This window comes from Myxine glutinosa, chromosome 5 (assembly GCF_964187855.1).
Source record: "Myxine glutinosa chromosome 5, kmMyxGlut1.1, whole genome shotgun sequence".
Classification (NCBI taxonomy): domain Eukaryota; kingdom Metazoa; phylum Chordata; class Myxini; order Myxiniformes; family Myxinidae; genus Myxine; species Myxine glutinosa.
The window spans coordinates 138,189,197-138,216,899 of NC_136265.1; the positions used below are offsets into that span (position 1 = coordinate 138,189,197).

The window sequence follows — 27,703 nt, forward strand, 5'->3', positions numbered from 1 at the left end:
TCATTGCGCAATATCATCACAGGGGTTACTGCAAATGAGGATGTCAATGTTCATGACCTATTCAAAGTAGGTAGTGACATTGTCAAGAAGAGGGATGATCACCCAGCTTACTCCTATTCACACAAAAGGAGTTCTAAAGCCAAGACACTTGCATTCAGCAGGGCAGTCAAAGTTGCTGAGGACCGCACAATAGATCCAGCGTTACTATTCCAGAGGTTCTTAGTGGTGTCACAGACGGGAGATCTCCAGATAGGTGAAGTGATGAAATATGAACTCTGCCCATACCCAATGTCTCTTTTTGAGGCAAAAAACATCCTGCGCCAGCCAGATAAACCACAGTTGGCGGAGGCAATAAGGAATTATGCTACAACCAAATCTGACAATGCTGTCAACCAGACAGTTCCAGGAACAGATCACTATGTTCTTGACGGGGGATCACTTATTCACCGCTTAAAGTGGACAGAGGGATTCACCTACAGTTCCATTGCAGATGAATATGCCTCATTTACAGTACGACACTATGGCAAAGCTACTGTTGTGTTTGATGGTTATGAGGCTGGGCCAAGCACAAAGGACTGTTCTCATCAACGTCGGAATAGAAACAAGAATGCCACCAAGGTTAACATTACGGAGTCAACAAAATTTGTTGGGAAAAAGGAGGACTTTCTGTCGAATGAGTCAAACAAGCAGGCAATGATACTGTTGATTATAGAGGTGTTGCACAAGGAAGGCTGTGAGGTGATCCAAGCAGAGGGAGATGCTGATGTTGAGATTGCAAAAGCGGCCGTCGCAAATGCGGCTTCCAGATCTACAACCCTCATTGGAGAAGATACAGATCTCCTTCTCCTCCTGCTCTTCTATATGGTGGAGACAAACTGCATTGAACTCTATTTCCGTTCTGACAAGGCAAAATCAAATGTCTACAATATCAAAGTCCTTCAGCAGATACTTGGAAATGCAGCCTGCAGAGATATATTGTTCCTTAATGCATTAACTGGCTGTGACGCAACGTCTCGTGTCTTTGGGATTGGAAAGAAGTCAGGGTTTCAAAGAATCATCAAGAAAGAAAAGGAACTGATAGACAGCTCAAAGGTGTTCTGTAAACCACAGCAGAGTCAGGATGTTATTGAAACTGCAGGCTGCAGAGCAATGGTGGCATTGTTTGAAGCAAATCAGAACGACTCATTGGCATCGATCAGATACAACATTCTCTGCAAAAAGGTTGCAAGGGCTAAGGCATTTGTCACTCCTGAAAGACTGCCACCCACATCCGCTGCCTGCAAGTTTCATTCTCTGCGGACCTATTACCAGGTAATGGAATGGATGGGCCTTTGTTGTGGAATGGAGCCAACGGAGTGGGGATGGAAGGTAGAAGGAGGAAAACTTGTTCCAGTGATGACAGACAAAAGCCCTGCTCCAGACATACTACTTCAGATGATTCACTGCAACTGTTCAGGGGGGTGCAAAACACTAAGGTGTTCATGTAGGAAGCATGGATTAGAGTGCACCAGTGCATGTGGACATTGCCAGGACAGCAACTGTGACAATATGAGTGTTGAACCAGACATAGAGGAGGAGGAGGAGGACGATGAAACTGGAATCTAAGACTAGAAGGCATATGGTACTTCCACATGTGTCAAAATTGTCCAATTTTTTATATGTTGCTTTCCATGTCATAGACTGGCAGAAACAATCAAAGAACATATATTTGTGCAAATATTTACTTTAAATTGCGAATGGTCTCAGGATTAGCACTGCATAAACTACCAGCAACGATCATAATACAAATATTGGTGCAAAATTAACTTTAAATTGTTAGTGGTCTGATGATTATCAGTCAATTTTTTTACGTTTTATCTGCCGGCAGCCATCTTGTTTTCTGACGTCACTGAGGGACTTTCCCATGCGTCAAAATTGTCCAACTTTTAATATGTTGTCTTCCACTTCATAAACTACTAGAAATAAGCATAAAACAAAAATTTGCAATTTTTTTGGGGTCAGGCAGTATATTGACCCGTCTATTAATTTTTACCTTCGTCAGAGGATAGGGAATTGCATTTGGGTTGAGAAAATCGAACAATTTCAAGTATATTGGTTGGTCTTGTGCGTATTCTGTCTGTCTGTTCGTTACTTGGCAATTGTTTGTTTTTGACAAGTATGTTGATCACTCCGGTTTGTGTGTGTGTGTGTGTGTGTTTGTCTGTCAGCTCACTTATACTTGCCTACAGGTCACAATTTTAAACCGATCTTTAGGAAACTTCACCAAATGTTAGAGTTCGTGGTCCGACAAAATCGTATATATTTTTGATGTCAAAAGGTCGAAAGGTCAACATAGGCCAAAGGTCAACCACTTTCTTCATATTTCTAAAATCCTCAATATTCATCCGATTGACTTGAAATTTGAATGGGATTTACATATCAGCTAACTGAATTCAACCACCTACTATCTTTGAGATCAGCATAGGCCAAAAGGTCAACATAGGCCAAAAGGTCAACCGCTTTCTTCAGATTTCTAAAATCCTCAATTTTCATCAGATTTACCTGACATTTGAATATGATTTTCATATCAGCGAACTGAATTCAACCAACAACTATTTTTTTAGGTCATCATCGGTCACAAGGTCAACATAAGCCAAAGGTCAACCACTTTTTTTCGAATTTCTAAAATCATCAATTTTCATCCGATTGACTTGAAATTTGAATGGGATTTACATATCGGCGAAATGAATTCAACCACCAACTATTTTGAGATCTGCATAGGCCAAAAGGTCAACATAGGCCAAATTTCAAAAATTGTCAATTTTCATCCGATTAACTTAAAATTTGAAGACGATTTGCATATCAGGTCACTGAATTCAACCACCAATTATTTTTGAGGTCAAAAGGATGCTCCACTGAGTGCCATTCTGCTTTGTTCTATTTTGCCAAGTGTCGCTTTATGAGTGATTTTTCATCTGTGTGTTTGTCTATGTCAGTCACCTACTGGTCACAATTTTCAACCGATATTCACGAAACTTCACCAAATGGTAGAGTTGGTCATAAACAAGAAGCCTATTGTTTTAAAGGTAAATAGTTCAATAGGTCAACATAGGCCAAAGGTCACCAACTTTGCCAAATTTCTAAAATCCTCAATTTTCATCCAATTGACTTGAAATTTTAAGAGGATTTGCATATATGGTCACTGAATTCAACCACCAATTATTTTTGAGGTCTACATAGGCCAACAACTTATTTTAGGGATTTTGCAAGTATTGTGCTATGCATGACATATTTATTGTTTGTTTGTTTGTTGGTGTATCTGTTTGTCCTTACGTAATGTGCTGACGTAGGCCACAAATGCCATCTAGTGGTAGGCAGTGGTACACGTTCTCTTCTTTCAACTTAGTACCTCGAATGGTATGTATAATTCGAAGTATGTATAATTGGAATGTGAGTACCTCTATAAAGTATGTGCAATTAGAATGTGATTACACCTTTTATTTTTATTTTTTTTATTTTTTAAATACAAGATCGAGGCTCGTGAAAGAGCGAACATTAATCACACAGAAAGACAAACCGACACATAAAACATATAACATCGGGAGCGGTAGACAAGATGGGGAGAGAGGGGGATGGACACAAACACAACATTTGAGAGCAGGGACCGAGAGACATGGAGACATCGAGAGATCTGAGAGAGGGCGAGGGCTTTGGGGGGGGGGGGCATGGGAAGGGGGCGGTGGGAGAGGTATAAAACATATGGACACTGCCAGGACTTCCAGGAAAGAAGTTGGAATTTCAAACAAGGTGTATCTAGGGTGAATTAACGGGGGTAGAGAAGGTCAAGGTTTTGGATGGGGGAAGATAAGAGATGGTGGTGAACAGCTGTTTTAAAGACCTGGAGGGAGGAGTGGGATTGAAGGGAGTGAGGGAGTTTGTTCCAGAGGCGGGAGAAAAGAGGAATGAAAGAGCGAAGGTGAGCAGAGAGCCGAGATTTCGGCAGTTTAACCATCAGAGGGTTGCTGGCAGATCTTGTGCGACCTGTAGGAATATTTGGGGGACAGAGCACAGAGAGAGCTGGGGGTGCAAGGCCGGAGAGGAGTCGGTAGAAGACAGAAAGACCACCTACCTGCCTGCGGTGAGTGAGTGAAAGGCCCTCAGAGATAGCTTCATCGCGGGAGATTCCAATAATTCTGAAAGCTTTGGTTTCAACAGCGTGAAGCCGAGCTAGGTGTGAGGCAGGAGCACCGGCCCATAGGGGAGAACAGTATTCCATTGAGCTGCGGATGAAAGCCTTGTATGTGGTGAGGAGCTCAGGTGTGCCGAGGAAGGACTTCGCACGACGGAGGATGCCCAGTCGGCGACTGGCTTTGGAGGCCAGCTTGGAAATGTGGTTTTCCCAAGAAAGATCATGGCAGATAGTGAGACCCAAAAGCTTGAGCGACAGAACTTCTTGGAGAGGATTGTTGAGAAAGTAGATGGGAGGGTTGTCCAGTCGATCTTTTCGGAGAGACATAGTAAGAGTGTGAGATTTGTCAGGATTGAAAGACATGTTCCACTTGTTTGACCAGTCTGTGATTTTGTCCAAGTCTTCAGAGAGTGAGGAGGCTGCAGAGTATCTATAAAGTATATACAATTAGAGTGTGAGTACGTCTATAAAATATGTCCAATTAGAATGTGAGTGCGTCTATAAAGTATGTACAATTAGAATGTGAGTACGTCTATAAAGTAGGTACAATTAGAATGTGAGTACATCTATAAAATATGTACAATTAGAATGTGAGTTTGTCTATAAATTATGTACAATTAGAATATGTGTACAGACAGGTCAAGTCATCCACAATTAGAATGTGAGTTTGTCTATAAATTATGTACAATTAGAATATGTGTACAGACAGGTCAAGTCATCCACAATTAGAATGTGAGTACATCTATAAAATATGTACAATTAGAATGTGAGTTTGTCGATAAAGTATGTACAATTAGAATGTGAGTACGTCTATAAAGTATGTACAATTAGAATGTGAGTTTGTCCATAAAGTATTTACAATTAGAATGTGAGTACGTCGATAAAGTATGTACAATTAGAATGTGAGTACGTCTATAAAGTATGTACAATTAGAATGTGAGTTTGTCTATAAAGTATTTACAATTATAATGTGAGTACGTCGATAAAGTATTGTTACGGACACGACTTATTAAGATGTTATGCTGGGCCGAGCGGAATGGCCGCCGTGTTCGCACAAGTTACCCGATTACACTCGAACGTTGGCCGAATCGCGCTATGCTAAATCAATGAAGGAAAGGACACAACGGCTGGGTTAAATGACATGACACCAGGGGTACAGTTCTCAAGACCTCCGGAGGAGGTTATAATATGGGTTTGCAGAACGTTTAGATTACACAGCACAAGAGGTACAGCACAGAAAGGTGGGCACTTATACACGGTCTTATCTTATTCCCGACAGACCACAGACAAACGGGACAAGACTGACTCACACAGGGATTGATGGCAAGGGAGGGCAGGCAGTCGATGGCTCAAGGTGCACCTTGGCTCAGGGGCAGAATCGACCCGGTCCGGTCCAGAGAGGCGGGAGGTGTCTCAGCGCTCGGAGGTGGCGTCCTTCTTTGTCCAAGCTGAGGCGCATCTGACGTCACCTCCGTCTTCCTGTGCATATCCAGCGGGGAGTGACACGCCCTCGGCTCGTTAGCTCCGCCCCAGATGGAATCGGTCCGCCGCTTCTTATTGGGTGCGGGGGGTTACCTGGCTCCGCCCTTGACGAGGAGCTGACAGTCAGCCCCTGAGTGGTAACCCCGCCGGAGCACATGGTCAATGGCGGCTAACCAAGCCGGAGTGAGGACGCGCACTCCCCGCGCTGCTGTTGTTGTTGTTGGTGTTGTTGTTTCATGAGGAAGAGATGCGGGGAGGTATTGGGAGGTCCTAAACTTACTACTGGTGCCATACAATCACATTCTGGTGCAACGAAGAGTCAGAATTAATGGAAACGAGTCCTTAACTGACATAGACTAAGAATAACTAACAAGATGTCCTGTAGTTGTCTACGTGAGATGCGGTGAACCTGGGCATGACATTTAATGGGGGAAAAAGGGGAAGGTCGGGGCTACAGAGTGTTGTTTACAGACAATGGGACTAGGGATTGGGGATAGTTGGGGAGTATTGGGGAAATAGGGGAATATTTACAAGCGGATATGGATGGAGGCCAAATCCCATATCCGCAACATTGCACCCTTCTCTACCTCGGGGCGTCCCGACCCGATAAATTTTTACCTACTTTAGTGTGGCACTCAGATGTAGTTCCCTCTACTATTAACTCTACCCTGAGTGCGACAGTTTTACAGATGTTCACAAATGAGTAAATATGTCCCCCTGCGACGTTGCACCCTTCTCCTCACAGAAACACACCCACAGGATAACCGAATCGCGGAAAGAATCCTCAAACTAAACATACAGCCGGTAGGGAGCATTATTTACACAAGACTACACTGATATTTACACTACGATCCAGGACCTGTTTTTGGAGGAACACATGCAGATGTTATGCATAGAGAGAGCACGCATGCCAGCATCGATACACCAACCCACGAGTGCTCTGTGGCCCTACGGCCTTTAATAATGTGCAGAGCACCCCTTCCAAGCACCAAAAGCACCACCCCATCATGTACAGTCAGCACCATCCGGTGCACCAATAAAGTGTTCAACAATCACCGGTGGTGTCGCAGCCGGCCGATGTTCTGCCGCTGGTCTTGCCTTCATGTGGTGCACTTGGCCTTCTTGCTTCTTGAAAAATAAAGAAAGGCGCCAACCGCGTCCATTTCTGTATTGTGGTGTCAGGGGGCCAACTATTAGTGGTTCACCTGTATGGCATAGGTGCCACGTTGACCCATAGGTCCATCAACGGGTGGTGCTTGGCCGCAAAAGAACTGCGGTCCATGGTGGGCGGCCACAAACATTGTGGTCCATATGGTGTATCGATCCAGGCAGCAAGCAGCGAAAGTACGGGCCCAGAACTGCGGAGCCAGCACCTCTCTCTCCTCTCTCTCTGCCCCAAAGCCAGATCCTCGGAGGTGGGAGACAAAAGAAGAGACAAGTGAGTAAGGTGGTAAGGGCGCAAAAGTGCACGCAACATTAGGTAATGCACACTAGGGGCACATGGGAACCAGGTGAGACAGGTACGTTCCTACCGTACGCCCCCCCCCCACCAGGTAACCTACATTGCCCCCCCCCCTTACCCCTTACTGTATCCACACAACACAACACTACCCATAAACATCTACTTTACAAATCAACAAACGTCCCTACTGTCTTCCCCGTTCCTCCCATAAACCAAATTCGTCTTCTCTCCCTCCTAACCAATCAAATTTGCCATTTCCAACTCTCATCACAATTTGCCATCTCCAACTCAACATCAAAATTTGCCATCACCAATTCATCATCAATCCCTCCTAAGGAGGGAGAGATGGAATCACCCCAATGTCTCATCCACGTCGTGATGCGTCTCACCAATCCACACAGCAATTCTAACTTCCTGCAACACAAAACAAAGAAAACACAGGTGTGGAGTCATCATCATCACCACAGGTAAGTGGCTGCTTATGGTGCGACAGGTTCATCAATCCTAACTCTTTCCTAAATGACTTTAACAACTTTACATTACCCGGGGTCTTTCTCCTGCCAAACCATTGGCCCTCTTACACTATGGGTTCTAAAAACCAATTCCCATTGACCAAACTGTGGTGCTTTTCAATTTGGGGTCTCACTCCCCCGATTCATCTCCCGGTGCCCTCGCACAATTTCTGGGCCGCGACGTGTAGCTCTCCCAGCAGGTCTACCCACCTGCACACCTCCACCACTGCAGTTGCCTCCGAGCTTACCTGCTCCTTACCCTAACCTAACTACCTGGGGAAGGCCCTCTGGCGCTCTCCCCACTCGGTGCCCTCTCTGGCACTGGGCTACCCGGGTCCGTCCTCCGGATCCTCGGGCCCCACTGACACTAACGGCTCCCAGAGCCCACCTGCGGCCTCACCTGGCCGACATCCTCACAGTGGTGGAGTGCCCAACCAACTACACACACTAACAGGCTACACGCCCAGCCATTTCCACAACACTAATGCACCCATCCGCAATACCATTCTGCAACCGCACCACAAATGCCAATATCCAACCACAATTTACCTATACCCTCTACCTAACACTTACACTACCCGCCCCGGGTATCCGTGATGGGGGTCCACTCTTCCCCCATTCACACCTTCGCACCATGCACACCACTCCGTACCACTTACTCCAACTCTCTCCACACACCTGTACTTGCACACCTGTGCTCTCACTCTTGGTGCCGCCTGCACCCTTCCCTCCCCAAGCGCATTCGCGCTGATCCACAACACTCACTACTCACACACTGCTCCACACACCTGTCCAGTTGCACACCTGTGCAATCACACCTGTTCAATTCTCAACCACACGGCATCATCTCATCTAACTACTCCCCTCTGAAACTTGCGCTTCCCAGTCGCCCCTTTAAACTATTGCGCTCCCTTGTCATTATAATCCACACTAATCTACCTGCGTCCCCACTACAGGTATCAGTCACTAACTAATCTTAACGTTACCTACTGTTATCTTCGCTAGATCCCTATCAATATCCTAACCCACCCGGGCTAGTTTTCACTGCCATACACCCCATAAGCTATTGCGCATTTGCCCCAAATGGGAAGGGTGGCAGGGATGCCACCCTTACCCACCGGGCCCATCGCTCACTACCAATTTTGCACATCAAATTTCAACAAATCAAAAATTTGCCAATCACTACCCATCATCTGCCAATCATTACTGCCACTCCTTTGCCAATCATCAAATTTTGTTTTTCTCTAATTTTGGGGCCAAAACACTATCCTCATCACACAGTCTACTCACTAATGCCTCTCGGTGCGCCAATTCCTGTTCAAAGCCCGGCTTCGTACAGCCAAGCCATGAATGCGGGTTGTGTGGTGCCAGCGGCTGGATACGTCCCGCATTCGGTGCAGGGCAGGAGGTTTACCCGGGCCGAGGTCCCACGCACCATCTCGGCACGGAGCTATCCCATGGCTCGATCTCGACCTGCCGGATTGCCTCAACAAAAAGTGGTCGCCATGACGACCCTTCCTATCCAGCTGCCCGCTCCGCCTAGTGGAGCACGGACGCGGCCGTTCAAAGCGAGGCCCAGCACGCACCGAGGGCCCGATTCGGCTAAAAGTCGCTCTAACCTCTAACCCGGTTACCTTCGATGCCTCACCTGCATGCTTACACCCCGCAGCCCATTCCTTGCTCACACATCCAGCCGTTTCCATGCTCCTCGTCGTACCTTCTCTAACACACCCAGGTACACTCATTCCACTCCCAGCCTTGGTCACACACCTGACCACCGAACACCTTGGCACACATTCGCCGCTCGCACACCTCACCAACACACCTCTTCGCGCCCCTTCCTCGGTCACCTCCTCTGTGACAATCACAGGTGTGCTCTCACTCGCACACCCAACCACGTGCCTCACCACCAATTCCAGCGTGCATTGCCACTCACGCTCTACCATTCCAGGTGTGCATCCTTCCATTCCAGGTGTACATCCTCGCTCACCTGTCACAACCAACTCACGCTCCTTGTCACTCTCACTACTCTCACCTCCATTCTTGACAGCGCACTAACCCTTACTCTTGACAGCGCACTCTTTCCTCATGCACCTGTCCGTTACACACCTTTCTCACGCACACTCTTGTGCACACTCTCCCGTCACACCCTCTGTAATACTCACCACAGGCGTGCATTCTTCCTTGCCTTTGACAGCGCACTCTTTCCCCATGCACCTGTCCGTCACACACCTTTCTCGCGCACACTCTTGCGCACACTCTCCCGTCACACCCTCTGTAACACTTACCACACCGCGCTTCCATGTGCTCCCTCGCACACGCGCTACGACCGACTCACTCTCGCCAGCACCCTCACTCCTTGGCACGCACTTTTTCCTCACACACCCCAGAGTCGGACTTTCTCGCACACCTCCTTTTTCGCACACCAGACCTGTCACACACTTCACCAACGGCCTCTCACGAACACCCGGGTCCATCTCGACCCCCAAGCTTATTAAATCACCTGGCGCATCATACGCACGACCATATTGGTCACCACTTACACCGGGTCCTCTTTCTCTTCGCTTCTCCTCCATCACCTGCGAATCCCTCATCCGGTTAATGAGCACATCATCACGATCCGAACACAGACTTTGCATAAATGCCAATTTCAGATCTTGGCTTCTCACTAACTCCAGCAGTGACTTAATGCAATAGCAATAAGTGATAGAAAATAGCATGTCATAAGCTTTCAAGAAGTGTTTGGTTCACGTTCCTGAGGTTTCTCTTTCTTTGTAAATAAACGTTTAAAGTTGTACCACTCTCACCATGTGTATATATACACAAAGAATTAAGTTAAGCACCCCTACACAACGAATTAAGGTAAGCACCCCCTAATATATATTCTTTGTGTATATGTATACATTGGCATATATTCTAAGGTATGTGAGATCAAATAATGATTGGTATGACATTAGCAATTATCCATTGATGAAATTGAGTGATCAAAGTGAAAAAAAGTGATTGGTTGAGTCAGTGATCCGATCACGTGGGTCCTACACACGTTATTGACGCAAAGATCGCTAGAGGTCTTCTCAGAACAATGACTGTACGTTAGAAAACATAAACGTCATCCACACTGTCCGTGATGGACCTATAGCTCCATACTTAAATTGAGGTGAAAATATGCCTAAAATTCCCAAAAAATTTCACCTTAAATTATTCAGAATAAAATATTGAAAACGGCATGATTGTTATGTTTTTATGTGACCATAATATCACTTCTCCAGAAAATATAGCAATATCATGGGTATATTACACTGTTTTGACGACAACAAACTTGTAATGTGCGAGGTTGTAAAAAAACGGGGGGGGGTGCTTAACTTAATTCTTTGTGTATATCTACTTATACTTCCACTTATACTTGCAGTATATTTATACTATATACTTATACTTCCACTTATACTTGCAGTATATTTATACTATATACTTATACTTCCACTTATACTTGCAGTTTATTTATACTATATACTTATACTTCCACTTGTACTTGCAGTATATTTATACTATATACTTATACTTCCACTTATACTTGCAGTATATTTATACTATATACTTATACTCCCACTTATACTTGCAGTATATTTATACTATATCGATCCCACAGCAGTCGATCTTTTCGGAGAGACATAGTAAGAGTGTGAGATTTGTCAGGATTGAAAGACATGTTCCACTTGTTTGACCAGTCTGTGATTTTGTCCAAGTCTTCAGAGAGTGAGGAGGCTGCAGAGTATCTATAAAGTATATACAATTAGAGTGTGAGTACGTCTATAAAGTATGTACAATTAGAATGTGAGTTTGTCCATAAAGTATTTACAATTAGAATGTGAGTACGTCGATAAAGTATGTACAATTAGAATGTGAGTACGTCTATAAAGTATGTACAATTAGAATGTGAGTTTGTCTATAAAGTATTTACAATTATAATGTGAGTACGTCGATAAAGTATTGTTACGGACACGACTTATTAAGATGTTATGCTGGGCCGAGCGGAATGGCCGCCGTGTTCGCACAAGTTACCCGATTACACTCGAACGTTGGCCGAATCGCGCTATGCTAAATCAATGAAGGAAAGGACACAACGGCTGGGTTAAATGACATGACACCAGGGGTACAGTTCTCAAGACCTCCGGAGGAGGTTATAATATGGGTTTGCAGAACGTTTAGATTACACGGCACAAGAGGTACAGCACAGAAAGGTGGGCACTTATACACGGTCTTATCTTATTCCCGACAGACCACAGACAAACGGGACAAGACTGACTCACACAGGGATTGATGGCAAGGGAGGGCAGGCAGTCGATGGCTCAAGGTGCACCTTGGATCAGGGGCAGAATCGACCCGGTCCGGTCCAGAGAGGCGGGAGGTGTCTCAGCACTCGGAGGTGGCGTCCTTCTTTGTCCAAGCTGAGGCGCATCTGACGTCACCTCCGTCTTCCTGTGCATATCCAGCGGGGAGTGACACGCCCTCGGCTCGTTAGCTCCGCCCCAGATGGAATCGGTCCGCCGCTTCTTATTGGGTGCGGGGGGTTACCGGGCTCCGCCCTTGACGAGGAGCTGACAGTCAGCCCCTGAGTGGTAACCCCGCCGGAGCACATGGTCAATGGCGGCTAACCAAGCCGGAGTGAGGACGCGCACTCCCCGCGCTGCTGTTGTTGTTGTTGGTGTTGTTGTTTCATGAGGAAGAGATGCGGGGAGGTATTGGGAGGTCCTAAACTTACTACTGGTGCCATACAATCACATTCTGGTGCAACGAAGAGTCAGAATTAATGGAAACGAGTCCTTAACTGACATAGACTAAGAATAACTAGCAAGATGTCCTATAGTTGTCTACGTGAGATGCGGTGAACCTGGGCACGACATTTAATGGGGGAAAAAGGGGAAGGTCGGGGCTACAGAGTGTTGTTTACAGACAATGGGACTAGGGACTAGGGAATGGGGGATTGGGGATAGTTGGGGATTATTGGGGAAATAGGGGAATATTTACAAGCGGATATGGATGGAGGCCAAATCCCATATCTGCAACAGTATGTACAATTAGAATGTGAGTACGTCTATAAAATATGTACAATTAGAATGTGAGTTTGTCTAGAAATTATGTACAATTAGAATATGTGTACAGACAGGTCAAGTCATCCACAATTAGAATGTGAGTACATCTATAAAATATGTACAATTATAATGTGAGTTTGTCTTTCAATTATGTACAATTAGAATATGTGTACAGACAGGTCAAGTCATTCACAATTAGAATGTGAGTACATCTATAAAATATATATGTTAAAACCACACGAAATTAGTCTGGGCAAGGTTTGCAATCTACGTTTGCTCGTTTCCATTGCTTTCAGTAAGTTGAGAGTATAGTCAGGTTCACTATGCCAATAAATTATATTTCGTTCAAAATCATGGTAGATTAGCAAACCTATACATTTTTGGAAAGGTTATAGCATACGGAAACTAAAAATCAATGTTTACATTTGGAGAGATACCTGTATGGCGGCCATTTTGGATTTTCAAAATGGCCACTGTAAAATACATATTTTGTTCTATTTCTGCCTCTAATTACCCTAAAAACTTTTTAAAATATACTAAACCTATATTTTCAGGGACAAGGAATCCAATGAAAGTATCAAATTAGTGCTATGGGGAATGGTAAGACACGAATCAAAGGTTTTGAATTGTAAAATACTGTCTTTATATTCGCGATAAGTTGCATAATCAAATACATGTTATCATTTTGTACAGGCAGTTAATAACATCAAAATGTGTCGCAATAATTCAAATCACCAAACATACACAGGCAGTCAGCAAAATCATATATACACATGCAGTCAGTATAACTTCACATCTACACAGGCAGTCAATGACAAAATATACACAGGCAGTCGATGGCATCAAACATACACGATTACAGAATATGCCATTTAGAGTTCGTCATCACTGTCCTGTGTGTCGTATCCGACAATCCGCATCGTTTTCACAGTCCGTTCCACACAAGCAAAGGTCGGTCAAATTGATTGGCAAATCGAATTGGTCGAATGGTCGATCGAATCGAATTCGATGAATCGAATCGAATCGAATCGATCGAATTGGTCGAATGGTCGATCGAAGCGATTGGTCGAATTGGTCGAATGGAATTGGTCGATTGGTCGAATTGGTCGAATTGGTCGGAATTGGCAAATGTAAACATTGATTTTCAGATTTTCCATGTAATAACGTTTCAAAAAATGTATAGGTTTGCTAATCTACCATGATTTTGAACGAAAAAACATAGTGAACCTGACTAGTAGGACAATGTGAGATAAAGAGCATTTGTATCATTTACTACTTTTAATATCATATTTGTCCCTGAATTTTTTTCCAGAAAGAAGAAGGAGAGGTGACATATGCCACCCTGAGGGATATCAAGGCTGATTCTCCAGCAACAAACTCAGAAAACAATGTTCATGCTTCCCATGATTCAGGGGAAGAAAATTGTGTCTACGCTGTGGTTCAACATGAGACATCTTAACCTCGACCATTTACAGTTCAGCATTTTCGCATCCATCTATATATTGCCATGTCGTCCCTCCATCTTGGAATTATTCTGTGATTTATTCATAGCTGTTGACCATCTTTGTTGTATTTATTTACCTTTGTTTAAATTGGCTGGCTGTCCTTTCCCAATCCAGGATTCAGAATTGAGGAGATTCATGAAAATAACATTTAATTCTAATTTTAAAAAATCTATGTGCGTAGTTTTGATGCATAGGTGCTCTTTCACAAACTTAGTGTGGAAACATGAGTAAGGCTTTCAGGTCAAGCATTGTCATTAATTGGATTCAGCATATGTACAAACATTAATAATGACCCGTTTTGTGAATTTGTTAATTCTCAAACTACATCAAATCATGTGATTTGTGAATGAGAGCACATCCTGAATGTTGCTGGAGAACTTCACAAGGATTACTTTCTTGCAGTTAACGAGGTTCAACATTGATTGTTTGTGATGAGTAGTTTTTCTCACCTTTCATATTCTCTGAATAATAATAGCATAAACTAGCTTCGTTTGGATCATAATTTTTTGGCATTTAATGTGAACCAATTGATTTACTGTTAACTGTTAAGGAATGTGGCTCAAATCTTGTTCCATTTAACCAATATCCATTCCAATCTTATCTCAAACTAGAGCAGCACGCGGTCGTGAGCATACCCCACCAGGCTGAACAGTTTACGTTTTGTATCCCACTGATAGGTCAGATCGGATCCGGACCTGAACCAAAATCGAATCGGATTGTTCTTGTGACTTACCCAACTCGTCCACCAAGTTTAGTCATAAGTCATCCACAACTTTTTGATATATCGTGCTATCTGTTGTTTTTGTCCGTAACACTCAATGGTGAACAAACACTTAGAAAAACTAAAAAATTCTCGTATCCAGATCCAGAATCACATCTTCACCAAAATCGAATCGTTTTGTCCTTGTCACACAAGCAACCTGTATACAAAGTTTCGCCCGAATCTATCAACAACCTGTTGAGATGTCGTGCTATATATAGTTTTTGGCCCAATCTATCAATGGTGAAGAATCACATTTATAAATTCTCGGATCCATATCAGGAGATTTAGAAAAATCTAATTAATTTGGCCTTGTCACACATGCAATATGTATTCGAAGTTTCGTCCGAATCCGTCAACAACTTTTTGAGATATCATGCTATATATCGTTTTTGGCGCAATCTCTCAACGGTGAAAAATCACTTTAAAATTCTCGGATCCGGATACACATCGGAATCTTCACCAAAATGTATTTCCTTCACCGGGACCCAAAATCGAATCAGTTAGTCTTTACATAATTATACATACCAGTACCAAGTTTCAATTAGATCACTTCAGTCATTCTCAAGTTATAGACCTATAACAGACTTTGACCTTTGACATATTGACCCCAAAATCTAAAGAGTTCATCTTTACATCATTCTACATAAGTGTACCAAATTTGGTCAGAATCCCATCACTGGTTCACAAGTTATCGTGGTTACAGGAGTTTTACCTAACATGACCTCTGAACTTTGGTATTTGACCTCGTTACCCCAAGATTTAATCAGTTCATCTTTACCTCATTATACATACCTGCACCAAGTTTGAATAAGATCCCTTCAGCCGTTCTCAAGTTATCGTGCTAACGAAAACCTATCACGGAAGGACGGACGGATAGCCAGACGGACAATGTGAAAACATAATCCCTCCGGCGACTTCGTCGGCGGAGGCATAAACATTCTTGGATCGGGATCTTCACCAAAATTTAATCAATTTGGCATTGTTACACATGCTACCTGTCTACAATGTTTCCTGCAAATCCATCAACAACTTTTTGAGCTATCGTGCTAAATATCGTTTTTGGCCCAATCTCTCAATGGTGAAGAATCACTTTTAAAAATTCTCGGATCTGGATCAGTATCCGGATCTTCACCAAAATCTAATCAATTTGGCCTTGTCACACCCACAACCTGTCTACAAAGTTTCTTCCGAATCGGTCCACAACCTTTTGAGATACCGTGCCATAAATCCTTTTGGCGCAAACTCTCAATGGTGACGAATCTCTTAACAAAATTATTGGATCGATCCGGATCTTGACCAAAATCTTTCAATTTGGCTTCATCACAAACTCAACCTGCCGACCAAATTTCATCCAAATCCGTCAAATGCTTTTTGGGATATACTGCACATAAACAAACAAAGAAGAGGTATGTCGTGCATAGCATGATACTTGCGAAATCCCTAAAATAGGTTGTTGGCCTATGATGACCTCAAAAATAATTGGTGGTTTAATTCAGTGACCTGGTATGCAAATCCTCTTAAAATTTCAAGTCAATCAGATGAAAATTGAGGATTTTAGAAATTTAGCCAATGTTGACCTTTTGGCCTATGTTGACATCAAAATTAGTTGGAGGTTGAATTCAATTACCAGACATGAAATTCCTCTTCAAATTTCAAATTAATTGGATGAAAATTGAGGATTTTAGAAACGGCCTATGTTGACCTTTTGGCCAATGTTTACCTCAAAAATACTTGGTGGTTGAATTCAGTGTCCAGAGATACAAATCCGCTTAAAATTTCAAGTCAATTGGATGAAAATTGAGGATTTTAGAAATTTAGCCAATGTTGACCTTTTGGCCTATGTTGACATCAAAATTAGTTGGAGGTTGAATTCAGTTACCAGACATGAAATTCCTCTTCAAATTTCAAATTAATTGGATGAAAATTGAGGATTTTAGAAACGGCCTATGTTGACCTTTTGGCCAATGTTTACCTCAAAAATACTTGGTGGTTGAATTCAGTGTCCAGAGATACAAATCCGCTTAAAATTTCAAGTCAATTGGATGAAAATTGAGGATTTTAGAAATTTGGCCTATGTTGACCTTTTGGCCTATGTTAACCTAAAATACAATTGGTGGTTGAATTCAGTGACCAGATATGAAATTCCTCTTCAAATTTCAAATTAATTGGATGAAAATTGAGGATTTTAGAAACGGCCTATGTTGACCTTTTGGCCAATGTTTACCTCAAAAATACTTGGTGGTTGAATTCAGTGTCCAGAGATACAAATCCTCTTAAAATTTCAAGTCAATCGGATGAAAATTGAGGATTTTAGAAACTTGGCCTATGTTGACCTTTGGTCTATGTTGACCTTGTGACATCTGTTGATCTCAAAAATAATTGGTGGTTGAATTCAGTAACCTGATTTGCAAATCGTCTTAAAATTTTAATTTAATTGGATGAAAATTGATAATTACAAAAAGTTGGCCCATGTTGACCGTTTGGCCTATGGTGACCTCAAAAATAGTGGGTGGTAGAATTCAGTAAGCCTATATGGAAATCCCATTCAAATTTCAAGTCAATCGGATGAAAAGTGAGGATTTTATTAATTTGAAAAAAGTGGTTGACCTTTCGCCTATGTTGACATTGTGACTTATGTTGATCTCAAAAATAGTTGGTGGTTGAATTCAGTTCGATGATATTAAAATACCATTCAAATTCCAATTCAATCGGATGAAAATTGAGTAGTTTAGGATTTTTAATTGTTGTTGAGCTTTGGCCTATGTTGACCTTTTGGCCTATGCTGATCTCAACAATAGTTGGTGGTTTAATTTAGTTACCTGATATGAAAATCCTACTCAAATTTCAAGTCAATCGGATGAAAATTGAGGATTTTAGAGATCTGAAAAGGTTTTTGACCTTTTGGCTTATGTTGATCTCCAAAATGTTGGCCGTTAAATTCAGTTAGCTGATAGGTAAATCCTATTCAAATTTCAAGTCAATCGGATGAAAATTGAGGATTTTAGAAATTAAAAAAAAGTTGTTGACCTTTGGCCTATGTTGATCGTTTGACCTTTTGACCTAAAAAAATATATAGGATTTTGTTGGACTACGAACTCTACTATTTGGTGAAGTTTCGTGAAGATTGGTTTGAAATTGTGACCTGAAGGTAAGTATAAGGAGCGGATAGACAAGCAAAGACACAGACACACAGACAAACCAGAGTGATAAACATACTTTTCGCCCCAAAAATTTTTTTGCCAAGTAACAGAAAGACAGACAGACAGACAAACGGTCTCAAATGCAATACCCTCTCCTCCAGCGAGGGTAAAAATATGCAACATGCTACAAAACGCCAAGGGTATTGAAGAGATGCCTCAGATGCCTCAGAGGTTTATTCGACAGAAGATATCACTGTCTGACGATCCAGGTATAACCTGTCTCTTCCGAAACAAACCCGGAACGTTAACTAATCCTCTCCACAATGCATCCACTGGAGCTCTAGATACAAAGGTAAAACAATGTGCCATTAATCTTCAAGATCAGCATTTATTAGCCAAGCTGAGTATAGATGATGATGTTGTAGCTAGAGATAAAATATCATCCTCAATGCTTTGTAGCTTCTCCATTAAACCGAGATCAAGCTCACCGAGCACATCACAGAAGAGCACTACCCCAGATACAGCCAGGAACACTGCTTTTACAAAACTACTCTCCTACATGCAAGAAGTGTCCATGTCCAGGCTATATCAGCTCGAAGAGGATAATCAAGCATCCATGTGACCTGATTCAAAAATAGCATACTTGGATACTTCTCCGAGTTAGAGGCACACGATGAGGGGCGTGACATTCTACTAGTACCAAGTGGAACTGCAGGCAAATGCATTAGGAAAACTTGTCAACTCAACGGAGAAGCTTAGACATTCATGATGTCACGTGTTGCAGATATTATCTGCCGTGATATGTTCTCCAATGAATGCCCATCATTTGATGGTACTTACGTAGGCGATTGCCAGCAGATATCAGTGCCTTCATCAATGCGTACTCTTATGACCATGATACTCCATAGTAGAATCAGCAGTTACCAGACAGCCAAGATTGTGAACCTCCACTGCCTCTGTCCCTTGGTTGGAGCATACCTAAATTCCAAGACGATATCCAAGGATATGATTGATACTGTCGTGTCCCTGGGGGTGGGAGGGGGCGGGTAGCACGTTGCATATATCCCCTGGGGACGAATAGCCAATCAGCTTACCTCCAAAGCGTTCAATCCAACTATGGCCGTGTTCTTTACACGCGAGGGAAAGGAGAATGACGAACTTACATGGGCAGCTTCCACTGGAGCGTAATCAAGCAAGACCGACATGAAATTAAAATGTAACTATAAAAGGGTTCAATAAAAATAAATGCAAGGGAACAAAAAATGCACAATAAAACTAAAATTCCTAATCGATGGATCCTCCATACAGACTCGTAAAACAACACAAGGGTGGGAAATAATGCGTGTTTGTGTACTCAGCTTTGAGCGGCTCTTGAACCCCGTCAGTCCTTGAACGGGTACCGGAGGCCCGTGTGAGGGAAAACACATGCCTTGGCGCGAAGTCTGTGCGCGGGAAACAGGCATTGGCGTGCAGTTCGTTCACTCCAGCCGCCAAGCGCGAAGCGAGCAGGCCGGGTTCATCTTCGTCGCCTGCTCCACACAACACCACGGTCTCTCAGGCACACTCGACATGGCACACAGCCGTCACAAAGCCACTAGCTGTGACTGCCTGCGAGGAACAGCTGTGACCGCCTGCCACGAACGTCGAAACCAAGGGAGGAAGAACAATACGACTGATCACGACAAGAATCCAGCGCAAAAAGGTACATGCGACTGTCCTTTTTCAACTCGGGACACAAAAAGCAAGAGCGGGACATGCGACTGCACGCTATAAAACCCAGAGCCAAGAGCGTATAAACTGCATCTGCTCCTTCAATAGCCCGAACCAAGAAGAGAGAAAATGTCGGACTCAATAGATTTAGTTCCTCGGGGTCTTACGTCATCCGATGACATCCGCGCGTGCTCCAATCAGTGAGTCCATCTCCTCGTTCCATGGTACCGGACCAAACACCACCCCTCGGGGTGGGCCTCACGGACCTGCCTGCTTGGTGTTGTGATGTGGCGGCTGGCAGCGCCAGTGGTATTTGAATGTCCTGGTTTCGGTTACTTTTATTTTGTGTTATAATTACGCACCCATTGCTTGGCGGATAGTGGGTGTGTGATGGGTGCATTGTCATAAGGAACAAAGGAAAAGGTTACAGAGGCAATCACATACAGGGAATTATTTTTATACCCTAACTAATTAACATACCCCCACCCCTCGTGATGGGGACAAAAATACAACATTACACGACATCCGGTCTAATGGATCCCTACTTAGGTACATGGAGGTTTATTCTTCTTCATTGCGACATTCGGATCAGACTACCTTATACAATCCTACCCGGCCCTAAGGTATTGCATTGCCGACTCCCCATAAATGTAACAATACTTTTTACAAGATGGGACTCTATGACATATGATCGTGTTCTCCGTACAGTCACGTGAAAAAGTAAGTACACCCAATGTAAAGTTTTGACTTTTTCAACATATTTCAAAATACAGCTATTTGATCTTCATTTCAACAATATTGACAGATAAAGGTGATATAATATAACAAATATCATGAAACATTTACATTTTGTAGTCCATTGTATAATTTAAACAAACATAAATGCAAATTTTGCATGTGGAAAAAGTAAGTACACCCTTGGCTCTAATAGGTGGCATTGCCCCCTTTGGCAGAAACAACCTCAAGTAGGTGTTTCTTATAACTGTCTACCAGTCTGACATCGACTGGGAGAAATTTTTGCCCACTCCTCCATACAGAATTCTTTCAGCTGTGCGATGTTTGAGGGGTTTCTTGCATGCACAGCTCGTTTCAAACCCCACCACAACATCTCGATGGGATTTAGATCTGGGCTTTGACTTGGCCATTCCAGAACCCTCCATTTCTTTCTTTTCAGCCATTCCTTGGTGGATTTACTGGTATGTTTAGGGTCATTGTCATGTTGCAAGGTCCACCTTCGGTTGAGCTTCAACTTTCCGACAGATGGCCTCACATTATCCTCAAGCACCCTCTGGTACAATGAAGAATTCATAGTGGATTCTATGATGGTGAGCTGCCCAGGCCCTGATGCAGCAAAGCTGCCCCAAACCATAATATTTCCACCACCATGCTTTACAGTTGGTATCAGGTTCTTGTGGTCAAATGCTGTCTTTGGTTTTCACCAAATATGTCTTCTGGTACTGTGGCCAAATCGCTCTACCTTTGACTCATCTGTCCAGAGCACATTGTTCCAGAAGTGCTGGTCTTTGCCTAGGTGTTCATTGGCAAACTTTATTCTTGCCCTGATGTTCTTTCTGGAAAGCAAAGGTTTCCTCCTTGCACACCTCCTATGTAGATCAAATTTGTGCAGCCTCTTTCTAGTGGTAGACTCGTGCACTTTGACATCAACAGTGTCAAGAGCTACCTGTAGGTCCCGTGATGACATTCTGGGGTTCTTTGAGACTTCTTTCATCATCTTGCGGTCTGCTCTTGGGCTGAAATTTGCTGGGGCGGCCTGGCCAAGTTGGCAGTTGTTTGGAATCTTCTCCACTTGTAGATGATCTTCCGGACAGTCGAATGATTGATTTCAAATTGTTTGGAGATCTTTTTAAATCATTTCCCAGACTCGTAGGCATCCATAACCTTCTTTCTGAAGGCCTCAGAGAGCTCTTTTGATCTAGGCATGGTGACGCCACACACTTCAACAACAAAGAGCAAACCAAACTAAATGTCTGAGGTATAAAATAAGACAGGTTCCTCCAAGATCCTCTCTAAAGATGTTCTAATCATTTGCACCTGAGCTGGTGCACCTGAGTCTAATTTTAGGTATTTGAAGTAGTGATAAATGTAGGGGTGTACTTACTTTTTCCACATGCGAAATTTGCATTTATGTGTATTTAAATTACTAGGGCATGCCCGTACGTGGGTGCCCGTTCCTTGCCAAAAAAAAAAAAAAACGCTACCCGTACGCTCTACCCCGCCCGTACGCCCGTACGCCCGTAAACAAAAAAAACAACGCTCTTCGCTTCCGCCCTTCGCTCTGACTGAATTGGGAGAAATAATGCGCATAAGAAATCGAGAAATTATTATTTTCTCCGGAAGAAATCGAATTACGAACCGTAATGGCGCACGCGCTCGGCTCGCTCTCACATCGGCCACGCCTACGCAACAACGCGTTGTGTGATTGGCTGCCGGAAGTGAAGTCTTCACTGTCCGGAAGGTCGCAAATCGCAGTTACGATGAATCGCAAATTAGTTTTAATTAGTTTTAAAACATAGTTTAACGCCAACATAGTTTGCCAACGTGAAATAAATGAATACGCTCTCAAATGTGCCGTCCGAGGCAGAGTCTGTTCGGCACGTTCGGCACACGTGATAGCTCGCTGCTCTCTGATTGGTTGAATCGTTTTTTGGACATAGCTCGGTAACTACTTGTCCGATTAATATGAAACCTTGAAAAGGCACATCCTCGGGTCCCCAGCAATATACCTGGCAAGTTTAAAGTATATCGGACCCGTGGTTGTCGAGAAACAGCGGTCACAGACATACATACATACATACATACATACATACAAACATACAAACATACAAACATACACACAGAGATTACTGGAATTATAGATAGATACAATGGACCACAAAATGTAAATGTTTCATGATATTTGTTATATTATATCACCTTTATCTATCAATATTGTTGAAATGAAGATCAAATAGCTGTATGTTGAAATATGTTGAAAAAATCAAAACTTTACATGGGGTGTACTTACTTTTTCACGTGACTGTATGTCTGCTGATCTGGCCAGTTTTGCTATCAACCACGTTGAATCAATGGGAGCTGTTTGTCCACAACCCCGCAAGATTGGCATATTCACAACGTCCACTGTAGACAAGATAAATCACGACCCTACCTCAACTACATGAGACTGGCATTTCCCTTTTTCCAGCATCCAGATGTTCATCACGTCGACATTGCAAAAGCCCATTCCCCCACAAGCCAAGTCAAGCCACAAGATTGCAAAACTGACTGCCCAACGACTGCACCGTAATACCAGTTGTTGTGGCAATCCACCCATTCCAGACATTCCAAAACAATGTTTCAACAAACATATCTTGAGTGACGACATGTGAAATTACAATCCAGTCATCAGCAGTGTGTAGAGTTATGCCCATCTGGTTGTTTGATGTTTTTCATGTTTGTAAATCAGTTGTTTGGTTCCCCCTTTAGCCTGAACTCCTGTATTCAAAATAAAAAGATAAAACATTGCAACACTCACAAACCACACAACAGTGTTTGTTCGTTTCCTCCTTCCTCTGCTGTTTTTGTTTGACATATCCCGTATGTGCTTGGTTTTGAGACACTCATGTTCTTTAAGATGAAGGTATCCTGAGATTGCTTTACCAGTTTTGGAACAAGGAATCAGAAAAGATAATCATATCATGTGAACTTAGTTTGTTCCCCCTTATACACCAGTTCGACGGTGTTGATTCAGTGCAGGCTGCCATTTTAAATATCGTAATCGATCACGTGACCGAAATCCTTTCACCTGATTGGCTGCTTCAACTAAACAGGTTTTTTATTTAACAATATGATCAAGTTAGGAGGTGCTGGAAGGAGCATCTCGATTCAAGGCAGATTTACATCAACTTGTGCGAGGGTTTGAAATGAGATATCACAGTTGGTGCTATATCTATATATTCACACATAAATTATTTATTGTTAACCAATCCTCTACTTCATAGGTTATGGAATTAAACACAATTATTGTGAATATAAATGGTGAATGTTGAGGAAGGGAAAGGAGCTGAAGAGGTGCTGAATCATGGAGGATCTGTAAACGGTTAATCTTACTATAATTCACCTAATGTCCGTCCGTCCGTTCGAAGGTACCGCAAAGACGGCTCAACCGATCGCAACGATATTTTGGGTGGGTATTCCTGGGACCCCTGGGAGTAAAATAGCTTGTATTGTTTTTCCAATTTTTCCAAGTTTTCCCAAAAACGATGGAATAATATTTACCGATTATGAACAGTGATGTGGCTTTAATTGAAATTCTACAAATACTGTTTAGATTTTGATGAGAATTACGAACCTGCAGCGAATCCGGAAGTGGACAGATGACGGCAATGCACGGGTTTGATAATATCTCAATACAACCGTCATTCAATCATAATGTTTAATCGTTAAACGTTAATCGTTTTGTTAAAGTATCAATTGATGATTGGAATTGAGTGAATACAATTACGATTTTGAATTCGTAATTGTATTCACCCAACCGTACGGAACTTCACATCAGGATTTAAATATTTGTTTATGTCAGGAAGGTTGTTTAGATTTTATTTTTTATATTAATGCTATTTAATTTGTGATTGGAGTTATACTGTTTGGAATGAAAAAAGAGATATCGAGTTCAAGTGAATGACGAAATGCCGTGTCGGTTTCTACTTTCTGAACGTGAATTCGCGGATCGCCATATGCAGATTCGCCATTGACTGGGTATGGAACAAACGTACCCGTTTGTTTGCGAACGGGTACATTTTTCATGGAAGTCCTTCACGAACTTGCTGTCCATGTCTGACGTGCGACTAAAGGTGCCACAGGAATGTGGATTTTATTGGTTTCATGCTTTAGCATTCGTCGTTTCTGCATTGTCTGTTTGCTTCTGGCCTCCCACCCATGCATAGCACGGGTACCTCACTTGTTAATTAAATAGATCTTTAGCAAGGTTGATGGTTTCCCATAATTGGTACAATCAAACCTCATTAAACCCATATTCTTCATCAAACGATATCATTTAAAATCAATGAACACTCCAAATAGTAGGAACTCAAGACGTGGGCCAAACTTTAAAGCAATTTTTATAATTAAAGATTGAGGCTCATGGAAGAGCTGGAGGACAAACGTTGGAGGGGTTGCGAATCATCAGGTGGGTCGGAGTTACAGGTGGACGAGGAACAAGCAGATCAGACAACACATAAAGTAAAGCTAGAACAGCACTCTGTAGAGCGCATACCTCCACCAGGTTGAACAGTTTACCTTTTGTATCCCACTGATAGGCGAGATCTGCTGACCTGAACCAAAATCTAACCGGCTTGTTCTTGTCACCTGAGCAACTCATCCAACAAGTTTTGTCATAACTTCTGCACAACTTTTTGAGATATCATTCTCACAGACAAACAAACAGGTGAAAACGTAACCTCAGCCCACCTGGCGGACATTTTGAAAATATGATGCCACGTCCACTTCAAAGGAAAACTGTCCTTATAAGTGGACGCTCACAATCAGTGCTCACAAACTGTGCACTTGTACTTGCTATTTAAAACAAGATATATGTCATCTTTGTCCATTCGATACCTTGAACCCCAGATCAACATCACCAAAAGGTGGGTCACCTTACACCCACGTGACCCTCCCACAAGGTTGAAATGAGATTAAAGTAAAACAAAACATGGAGAAATGAGAGAGATGATTATCCAGACTATTAATCAGGATTATCATGATTCATATTGAGACGTATTGTTGTTTTTTCGAGTGAAACCTGGCGATACAGTGATACAGGTGTACATATAAAATGGATTCATGTGATAAATGTGTTTGTGCACCTGTATGATGTGAACCTGCATGTGTGAACATAATGGAAAAACATTTCCTTTTTAAGTTCCTCAAACTATGAACACAAAACCTATTAATTCCTTCTCTTTTTCTGTATTTCTCAGAACAAGCAACAGAAAGAATGATTTACTCACCTCATTCAGAAATACAATTAAAACAATTATACATTATTTCATTGGTGTGTACAAAGTTAATAATCACGGTATTAAATAAATAACAATAAGTGTGTTGATCTATCAGTTCAGTGTGATGTAAATATTTTTTTATTTGTTGGTGTTTCGAATCTCCTCGATATCGTTCAAGCTCCGCCCCCTTGTGGGAGGAGATTGTGGAACGTTCTGATTGCATGTGAAGTGAATTACCCACAAGTGTTCTTAGTGTTATCGGGAGTGTTTGAAATCGGGATCTGGAACTCGGTACTGGGTTCATAATATCTGATCTCAGCGACCAATCTCATATCAGAACCAACTCGAGGATCTTCTTCTCCATTCAGAGTTAATACAATGATCTTTCACATTTTTTGCGCTCTGATGATGATGATCTTGGGGTCTGTCCCAACAGGTAAGTTATTTGTTAAATTTCCCACTTTCCTCCTCGACCCCCACATTTGTTACAAACGTTCATTTTGTTTGAAAGAATAACTGAGTGATTTATTGAGAAGAACGTTTCCTGATAATGTGTGGATATACCAAGTAAATAGAAACTGTTTGATCAGGATCATATATTTACAACATCACAAATGTCGCTGAATTCTATGGGAGGCCCCCATTGGAGCCCCTCTGATTCTCTGGGAGACCCCATGGGAGCCCCTCTGATTTTCTGGGAGGCCCCCATTGGAGCCACCCTGATTCTCTGGGAGGCCCCCATTGGAGCCCCTCTGATTCTCTGGGAGACCCCATGGGAGGCCCCTGATTCTCTGGGAGACCCCCATTGGAGCCCCTCTGATTCTCTGGGAGGCCCCCATTGGAGCCCCCCCCCTAATTCTCTGGGAGGCCTTCATTGGAGCCCCTCAGATACGAAATTGAAACCTCTAAGACCGGGCGATCCTGTGGACGTACATCCGGATATCACGACCCATTTTGTCGACATCTTGGAGAATCGAGATGAGGTTACCTAAATTACAAGAATGATGAGGATGACGAGGAGCAGAACGATAAGGATGATGTACCGTACGCCTTACATAACGATGGTTCTGTCAAAGAATTTAATTGGCAAGGTTATCCTGGGTGGTTTGCCATTGCCTTCCCAGCAGTCAATCAGGGTAGGAATTTGTAATTTGTTCAGGATGCCGGTGATAACTCACCTCCACTTCATGAAGGACATTGTGGTGTCATTAATGTTCACCAACTAATTCTGGAAGGTGGGATTCCCAGTTTAAGATCCATCCGATTGACGACACACATTGATCAATCACCCTACCTGTGAAACACCGGGATGGTTGGAGGGGGGAGGGGGAGGGGGAGGGGGGAGGGGGAAAAGGGAGGGGGGGGAGGGGGGGGAGCGGGAAAAGGGAGTGGGAGGGGGAAAAGGGAGGGGGAGGGGAGAAGGGGACGGGGTAGGGTGGAGGGGGAAGGGAGGGGGAGGGGAGGACGGAGGGGGAAGGGGGAGGGAAGGGGAGGGCCAGTCAACAATGACGTTGCAGTTCTCATGGTCGGAGAGCAGCACAACAATCGCGACATCGTCCTGCATCTTTGCAACAGCACTAAGCGGATTTTGGAGACTCACCGATCCTGTGACGCCCTCCAGTACCGGCGTTGCCGGGCGGGGGAAGGGAGACCCATACATTCCCAACCCGTACATTCGCCCTCTCGACTCAAGCTCACTCGGACAAAAGCCTCGCACAAATTACACCGTGAAGGCCCAATGGCCATGTCTTTGCCACAAATCAAGTACGTGAGCGAGTCGGGCGCACTGAATTGAAAATATATAGAACACTCATACTCCGTGAAAAGTGAAACCGCTGTGTCGCCATCTTGGTTAGCACGACTCGACCAACTCGCTTC

The 27,703-nt window shown here is 43.1% G+C and overlaps 2 protein-coding genes across 4 annotated transcripts in view; both read left to right on the forward strand.

Moving 5' to 3' along the window:
• The window catches only part of LOC137426997 (sialic acid-binding Ig-like lectin 15), a 369,687-nt gene that overhangs the window by 22,204 nt on the left and 319,780 nt on the right, over positions 1 to 27,703 (forward strand). Inside the window, exon 6 of one of the 3 annotated variants that reach the window (XM_068116084.2) lies at positions 14,027 to 14,721. The exons of 1 other annotated variant lie outside the window; for it this stretch is intronic. In XM_068116084.2, the coding sequence (XP_067972185.2) occupies positions 14,027 to 14,173 (147 nt within the window). In that variant the 3' untranslated portion in view covers positions 14,174 to 14,721. Of the gene's footprint in view, positions 1 to 14,026; positions 14,722 to 27,703 lie in introns of those variants that run through there. One more of the 3 variants, XM_078778796.1, reaches the window with a different exon arrangement.
• Positions 26,065 to 27,703, forward strand: part of LOC137426998 (sialic acid-binding Ig-like lectin 15) — a 328,618-nt gene continuing 326,979 nt past the window's right edge. The window contains exon 1 of the mRNA XM_078778797.1: positions 26,065 to 26,261. Within this exon, the coding sequence (XP_078634923.1) occupies positions 26,204 to 26,261 (58 nt within the window). The 5' untranslated portion in view covers positions 26,065 to 26,203. The remainder of the gene's footprint in view (positions 26,262 to 27,703) is intronic.